Genomic DNA, 8,543 nt, shown 5'->3' with positions numbered 1-8,543 from the left:
GGACCCCCAAGCACCAGGAGGCGTTCGAGACCCTAAAAGCACGGCTGGCGGAAGACCCAGTACTGGCGTGTCCAGACTTTGAGAGAAGGTTCGTGCTGCAAACGGACGCAAGCGACTACGGCGTCGGAGCGGTCCTGACCCAGGACACCGAGGAGGGCGAACGAGTGATCGCATACGCCAGTCGAACGCTGATTGGAGCTGAAAAAAATTACTCGGCAACGGAGAAGGAGTGCCTAGCCATAGTATGGGCGATCAGGCAAATGAGGCCCTACCTGGAAGGATATCAGTTCGACGTAATCACGGACCATATGGCACTGAAGTGGCTCAACAACCTCGAGAGCCCGCTTGGAAGAATAGCGAGGTGGGTGTTCGAGTTGCAGCAGTATGAGTACGTCATCAGCTACAGGGAGGGTAAGCTGAACGTGGTCACCGACGCGCTATCTCTCCAGCCGGTGTTGGAGCAGTTAAGAAGAACCGTGGATCTGGAAGTCCAAGAGTGCGTGTGGATAAACGCGTTAAAGGAGAAAATGAAGGCAAGCCGGCAAAAATTTCCGGACTACGTCGAAGAGGGCGGCTTGATGTACCGCCACGTTCCGCATAGAGCACGAAGTTGTGCGTGCCCACGGAGTCGAGGCAGCAGGTCCTCAAAGAGAACCATGATGCACCGGCGGCAGGACACCTAGGCGTGAGGAAGACGATAGCCAGAGTGGCCGCCAGGTACTTCTGGCCAGGGATGCAAAGAGACATCCGGAAATATGTCAGGAGATGCGAAACTTGCCTAAAATACAAACCATGCCAGATGCAAGCAGCAGGACAAATGCTGACACAGGTCCCGGAAGAGCCATGGGCAACGGTGTGTGCGGACTTCGTGGGTCCATTGCCAAGATCCAAACACGGGAATACAATGGTTTTGGTAATGATGGACCGGTTTTCGAAGTGGACGGAGATAGTGCCACTGCGGAAAGCAACTACCGAGGCACTGCAAAAGGCAATCAGAGAAAGGATTGTCGCTCGGTATGGAGTTCCGAAGGTGATGGTAACGGATAACGGCGTACAATTCACCAGCCGCAGCTTTAAGAAGTTCCTCGGGGAGCTTGGCGTGCGCCACCAGTTCACTGCACCATATACGCCCCAAGAAAACCCAACAGAAAGGGCGAATAAAACGATCAAAACGATGATCGCCCAGTTCGCTGGGGAGGACCAGAGGACTTGGGACGAGCACTGGCCAGAGCTCATGCTGGCAGTGAACTCGGCAGTGTCAGAGTCGACAGGATATTCGCCTTGCTTTGTAACGCAGGGCAGGGAGCCCAGGATGCCAAGAGCGTTGTTCGACGAAAACGCGTTGGGCACCGGAGTTGGGCAAGGAACGCCCACGGAGAACGCGACGAAGTTGAAGGAAGTCTTCGAAATAGTGCGGAGGAACATAGAGCGGGCGGCCCAGAACCAGGCGAGGCATTACAATTTACGGAGACGGAAGTGGAGCCCAAAGGTCGGCGAAACAGTGTGGGCAAAAGAGCACCATTTGTCGAAGGCGGCAGAGGGATTCGCAGCAAAACTAGCGCCGCGGTACGATGGGCCCTACACGGTCGTCAACTTCGTTTCGCCGGTAATTGTCATCATACGGCACGGAAGAACCAACAAAGAGAAGAGGGCACACGTGAGTGAGCTGAAGTGCCAAGACATGGGATCACCGGCGAAGGAGGAATAGAACGGCAACACTAAACCTGCACAAGTGCACAAGAGGACTGCACAGTGGAAAACGGGACATGTCCAGTAACGGGAGCTTTAACAGGTCCAGTCACGGAACAGTAACGGGGCATATCCAGTAGCGGGAGTTGGATGTGCTATAAAAGGCGGCGGCTGGGAGGAGCACGGTCTATTTAAAAAAATTCTAATCAACGGAGCAACATGAGCAACAAATCAGAAGCAACGATGATCGTCTCGTCTGACGAGAGCGATCTGGAAATAGTCGGCGATCCCACATGGAACGGAAGAAGGATGAGGACGGAGTGGGCGATCCAACGGGCAGCAGGAGGACGGAGGCACATACCGGTCGGTCGCGCCACTGTGGAGGAGCGGCGCCGGAGCGAGGCGCTGGAGCACAGAAGGAGATCGGAGAGGTGCCGCCAGCGAAAGGAGGCGATAGTCACCATCTCGGAGATGGCGAGGAAGAGGGCCCAAAGAGCCCAGGAGATGTGCGAGGAGATCGCCAGGGAGTGGAGAGACGTCAGGAGAGATGGACGGGAGAGAGCAATGAGGAGGGCGATGTCAAGGAGGATGCGGCTGCGACGGGCGAGGCGGCTGGTGGAGGCCGCGAAAAGGAGGGAAGCCACGAAGAGGACCCGGCCAGCAACGCGGTGGCCCGCGGTGCCACCAACACCACGCCCACGAGCGGAACGACCGGAGGAAAGGGAGGTGGCAACGGCCGCCAGAAGGAGGCAGCAGGAGTCAACGTGGCCTGCGGCACCACCTACGCCACGCCCAAGGAAGGAGGACAAGGAGGAGGAGCCGTGGACGAAGGGGCCGTGGGTGTGGCCAACACCACGGAAGACGGAGCTGGGCCGGCAGCACTCGTGCCCGGAGCAACGGCCAACGAGGAGCCAACGGCCTGAAGGTACTGAGGAAAGTTTAAAAAGTAAAAGTCAATAAAAAGTTTAGAAAAAAAAAATTAAGCTTGGGGTAAAAATGAGGGGGGTATATATACAAAAACAAAAAAAAAAAAATAATAATAAACAAAACAAAATTTTAAAATAGAAAAGAATAAAGATAGATACATATATGTACACAAAAAAAATATATATATATAGATAAAAAAAAAAAAGAAAAAAAAAGTATATCAACAAAAATTTAATAATAAAATAAAATAAAATAAATCTAACTGGAAACAAAGATAAAGAAAAAATAATTAAAAGGAAGGAAAAAAAAAAAATAAAATATAAAAAAAAAAAAAGATTATTAAAGGGGGAAAAAAAAATAATTATAAGGAAAAACAGAAAAATCAAAAAAAAAAAAAAACAAAAAACAAACAAAAAATAAACAAAAAATTAAAGATTATTAAAAAAAAATAATATAAAAAAAAAAATTAATTTAAAAAAAAAGAAAAAAAAAAACATGGAATAGGGTACATAGGCTAGGTGCTCTAAAAGGGTCCCAGGGGAGCGCACAGTCGTTTTCCGAAGGAGGGGGGAAGTGGATGGGTATCCACACTAAAATAAGAGGGTAACCGAGAATGTCATTTTTTTTTGGGCCCATGTTCAGCACAGCACATCAACACCGATGTCTAAACGGCTCTGTCGTTTCCAAAAGAAGGGGGGAAGTGTGAGAAGATTTAGTCTCCCCACACGATAAGACAGATAGCCGGGGGCAAAGGGTGGGGGCCGAGGAGACGGAAAAAGGGGGTCAACCACCGGTCATCAACCCGGGCAGCCCAAGGGAACGTCGCCAGGATCAGTACGGGGGGTTGGGGGGAAAGGTGAAAGCCAGTTACCGTGGGTTCCGGCGAAGGGCTACCCGTGGGAGGACGGAATCTACGTGGAACGTAACGGTGGCAGGTGAAAAAGTAAACGGCGCCACCCGGGGGAAGAAGGAATCGAGGTGGAACGTAACGGGTTCCGGGGCAGCGTTGGGAAAGTAGTCCAGTAGGGGAATCAGCACGATGCGCAGGCGTGCCTTAGAAAGGGTGGCGGGGTGAGCGGCAAGGAGCAGAGGGGGGGGTTTCGACGAAGAGTGCAACGGGCCCTGGAAGCCCACCGGTGCACCACGCTCCAGCAGCAGAGATCCGTGGCCGGGGGAAACGAGGGGTCACGGACAGCGACCCGCCAACGGGAAAGTGGCGTGATTCTGGAAGCAGGATTAACGGCAGGAGCAGGATCCAGGAGGATTAACGGGCGCTCCAGTCAGTATAAAAGGAGGCCCATTGAAGCGGCTCGAGACGAGTCTTTTTAGGAAGCTTGTAGCGTTGAGTTGGAGGACCGCCTGTGGAGAGTCCGCCATTCAAGTGTTAGGGCGTTTCTAAAAAGGATTCGGGTTTTGTTTGAGTTGAAGGACCGCCTTTTGAGAGTCCGACAGCCAAGCGCAAGGAGAGCGAATAAAAAAATAAGGAAAGGATCCATTGCTGGACCTTCCTCTGGAAACCCAGGGTCGTGTAGTCGAGTTGGTTCATTCCCCAACACGGCAGGTAGCCTTGCAAGGAAGTGAGGAAAGGATAAAGTCTGGCGTATGCCTTACCGACTCCTGAAATCATAACCAACAGGCGTGGTCCTGCGAGACAAGGATAGACCGACTCGAGATCGCACGCCCGGTGTACACGAGACGTAAAGGACGAGACACAAGACAGAACCAGGGTGGGGAGACCGAGTTGAGCCACTCCGAACACAGCAGGTAGCCTTGCAAGGAAGTGAGGAAAGGATAAGTCTGGCGTATGCCTTACCGACTCCTGAAATCATAACCAACAGGCGTGGTCCTGCGAAACAAGGAGGCCTACTGGGGATCACACGCCCGGTAACCACGAGACGTACAGAACTAGGGAGACAAGGATCCATTGCTGGACGGTTTCCTCTACAAGCCCGAGGCGTCAGAGTCGAGTTGAGCCATTCCCGAACACGGCAGGTAGCCTTGCAAGGAAGTGAAAAAAGGATAAGTCTGGCGTACGCCTTACCGACTCCTGGAATCGCAACCAACAGGCGTGGTCCTGCGAAACACGGATCAGCCGACGCAAGAACTCGCGTCCAATTCACAGACCAAGTGAGAGCACCCTGGTCACCAGCCCCGCCACTACAAACTCGGGTCCTCCGGCGCGTATGCACGGTGTCCCGGTGTAGCGGGAGCGCGACAATACGATCAGGCACACGGCGGCTTCCAAACCTGGCACCGGAGCGTATGCACGGTGTCCCGGTGTAGCGGAGCGCGACAATACGATCAGGCACACGGCGGCTTCCAAACCTGGCACCGGAGCGTATGCACGGTGTCCCGGTGTAGCGGAGCGCGACAATACGATCAGGCACACGGCGGCTTCCAAACCTGGCGCCGGAGCGTATGCACGGTGTCCCGGTGTAGCGAAGGCGGCAGTCAGCAAACAAACTCCCAAACCTGGCACCGGAGCGTATGCACGGTGTCCCGGTGTAGCGGAGGCGACCGACCGCAGCCAACAGTCAGATCAGTCGTAGTCGACCCAAAGGGGTGTTTTCTCAAGGCCAAAGGGCAGAGGGTAGCGGAATCGCTGGCAGCGCGGCGACAGGAGTACCATCGGCGACGGAGTAACGGCGGTGACGGAGCAGCGGCGGCGTATCCCGGACAATCCGCATAGGACGCCGACGACGGAGCCAACAGGAACGGAAGGAGCAACGAGTAAAAGAGAAAGAAAACCTTTTGTAGTATAAAGAGGTCTCAAAATAAAGAGTGTGGAAACTTCAAGCTATTTGTATTACTTTCTGGGCTTGGGCAATCACGTCGAATCTATAAATTCGGTGGAACGGATCCGCGAAACTCTGTGAGCTAGCCGCGGCAAATTGTGGCGAGCGGAAGCAGAAAAGACAGTTTGTTACACGGTTTACGGGTCTCTTGTATTACATTTTCAAAACTACTTTCAGCTGAATGCTGTTTGTTCTGATCTGAGTCTGACTGGTCTGTTTGTTCTATGTCGCTGTTAGTAATATTATTTATCTGAATTCAAGATAATGCGTCTGCAACTACATTTGTTGTACCGGGCTTAAATGTTATTTTCGGTGTAAAACTTTGTATGAAAGAATACCATCCTTTCATATCTACATTGGGATTTTTATCCGAAATTGTGTAAGATAAAGTTTGATGGTCGGTTTGAATTTCTATTCCAATAACTCCGTATAAGTAATTTCTTAGATTTTTAAGAGCCCATACTATCGCTAAAAGTTCCTTCTTATTAGTCGCATAAGCTTGTTCTGTTTTAGACAAGGTTTTTGAAATAAAAGTAATTGGTTTTCCTTCTTGAGATAAAACTGCACCAATTGCGACGTCTAAAGCGTCGGTGGTCAAGGTAAATTTTTTATTATAGTCCGGTTGAACTAGTTCTACTTGAGCAATGTGATTTTCTTTCAGCTCGTTAAAAGCTTTAATTTCTGGTTCATCCAGCTGAATCAATATTTTTGTTGACATTCTTTTTGAGATTTTGCCATTATGACCTCCAAGATATTTTGTTAGAGGTTTGGCTATGTAGGCGTAGTTTGAAACAAATTTTCTATAATAGCCCGTAAAACCTAGGAAACTTCTTAGTTCCTGAATATTTTCTGGAAGCGGATATTTTCTAATGGTTTCAATTTTCTCTGGGTCTGTCTTGATGACGTTATAGGATACCATGTATCCTAGAAAACGGGTTTCGCGTTTGAAAAACTTACATTTTTCTAAAGAGATTTTCATGTTTGCCCTCAGTAATATATTTATAATTTTGTTTAGATCTGTATAGTGTTGTTCAATTGAGTTTGAGAATATTATAATGCAGAGGTCGGCACGGCCCTATGTCAGTATAAATGTCTGAAACGTCATGCTCACAGCCTACTTTCTGCTATTCGTTACTAACACTAATGCGGTAAAACCATATCAATGTATTGGGGCGCCGACCACTGTTATAATGTCATCCATATAGACATGACATGTTTTCCCTATTTGTTCTCTTAGAATATCGTCCATTGCTCTCTAAAAGATTCTTGGTGCATTTGTTAATCCGAATGGCATTCTTAAAAATTCGTATTTTCTTTCAGCTCGTTAAAAGCTTTAATTGCTGGTTCATCCAGCTGAATCAATATTTTTGTTGACATTCTTTTTGAGATTTTGCCATTATGACCTCTAAGATATTTTGTTAGAGGTTTGGCTATGTCGGCGTAGTTTGAAACAAATTTTCTATAATAGCCCGTAAAACCTAGGAAACTTCTTAGTTCCTGAATATTTTCTGGAAGCGGATATTTTCTAATGGTTTCAATTTTCTCTGGGTCTGTCTTGATGACGTTATAGGATACCATGTATCCTAGAAAACGGGTTTCGCGTTTGAAAAACTTACATTTTTCTAAAGAGATTTTCATGTTTGCCCTCAGTAATATATTTATAATTTTGTTTAGATCTGTATAGTGTTGTTCAATTGAGTTTGAGAATATTATAATGCAGAGGTCGGCACGGCCCTGTGTCAGTATAAATGTCTGAAACGTCATGCTCACAGCCTACTTTCTGCTATTCGTTACTAACACTAATGCGGTAAAACCATATCAATGTATTGGGGCGCCGACCACTGTTATAATGTCATCCATATAGACATGACATGTTTTCCCTATTTGTTCTCTTAGAATATCGTCCATTGCTCTCTAAAAGATTCTTGGTGCATTTGTTAATCCGAATGGCATTCTTAAAAATTCGTATTTTCTTTCAGCTCGTTAAAAGCTTTAATTGCTGGTTCATCCAGCTGAATCAATATTTTTGTTGACATTCTTTTTGAGATTTTGCCATTATGACCTCTAAGATATTTTGTTAGAGGTTTGGCTATGTAGGCGTAGTTTGAAACAAATTTTCTATAATAGCCCGTAAAACCTAGGGAACTTCTTAGTTCCTGAATATTTTCTGGAAGCGGATATTTTCTAATGGTTTCAATTTTCTCTGGGTCTGTCTTGATGACGTTATAGGATACCATGTATCCTAGAAAACGGGTTTCGCGTTTGAAAAACTTACATTTTTCTAAAGAGATTTTCATGTTTGCCCTCAGTAATATATTTATAATTTTGTTTAGATCTGTATAGTGTTGTTCAATTGAGTTTGAGAATATTATAATGCAGAGGTCGGCACGGCCCTGTGTCAGTATAAATGTCTGAAACGTCATGCTCACAGCCTACTTTCTGCTGTTCGTTACTAACACTAATGCGGTAAAACCATATCAATGTATTGGGGCGCCGACCACTGTTATAATGTCATCCATATAGACATGACATGTTTTCCCTATTTGTTCTCTTAGAATATCGTCCATTGCTCTCTAAAAGATTCTTGGTGCATTTGTTAATCCGAATGGCATTCTTAAAAATTCGTATTTTCTTTCAGCTCGTTAAAAGCTTTAATTGCTGGTTCATCCAGCTGAATCAATATTTTTGTTGACATTCTTTTTGAGATTTTGCCATTATGACCTCTAAGATATTTTGTTAGAGGTTTGGCTATGTAGGCGTAGTTTGAAACAAATTTTCTATAATAGCCCGTAAAACCTAGGAAACTTCTTAGTTCCTGAATATTTTCTGGAAGCGGATATTTTCTAATGGTTTCAATTTTCTCTGGGTCTGTCTTGATGACGTTATAGGATACCATGTATCCTAGAAAACGGGTTTCGCGTTTGAAAAACTTACATTTTTCTAAAGAGATTTTCATGTTTGCCCTCAGTAATATATTTATAATTTTGTTTAGATCTGTATAGTGTTGTTCAATTGAGTTTGAGAATATTATAATGCAGAGGTCGGCACGGCCCTATGTCAGTATAAATGTCTGAAACGTCATGCTCACAGCCTACTTTCTGCTATTCGTTACTAACACTAATGCGGTCAAAC

At 46.8% G+C, this 8,543-nt stretch overlaps 1 protein-coding gene across 1 annotated transcript; it reads left to right on the top strand.

Annotated features, from left to right (window-relative positions):
- Positions 1–1,982: 1,982 nt before the first annotated feature.
- Positions 1,983–2,612, top strand: LOC138925882 (golgin subfamily A member 6-like protein 2). Its single transcript, XM_070277476.1, has one exon. The coding sequence runs from the start codon at positions 1,983–1,985 to the stop codon at positions 2,610–2,612; it is 630 nt and encodes a 209-aa protein (XP_070133577.1).
- The last annotated feature ends 5,931 nt before the right edge of the window (positions 2,613–8,543 follow it).

The sequence above is a fragment of the Drosophila bipectinata genome, chromosome 2L (genome assembly GCF_030179905.1).
Source record: "Drosophila bipectinata strain 14024-0381.07 chromosome 2L, DbipHiC1v2, whole genome shotgun sequence".
NCBI lineage: Eukaryota > Metazoa > Arthropoda > Insecta > Diptera > Drosophilidae > Drosophila > Drosophila bipectinata.
This window is presented reverse-complemented; position numbering and strand designations above follow the sequence as displayed.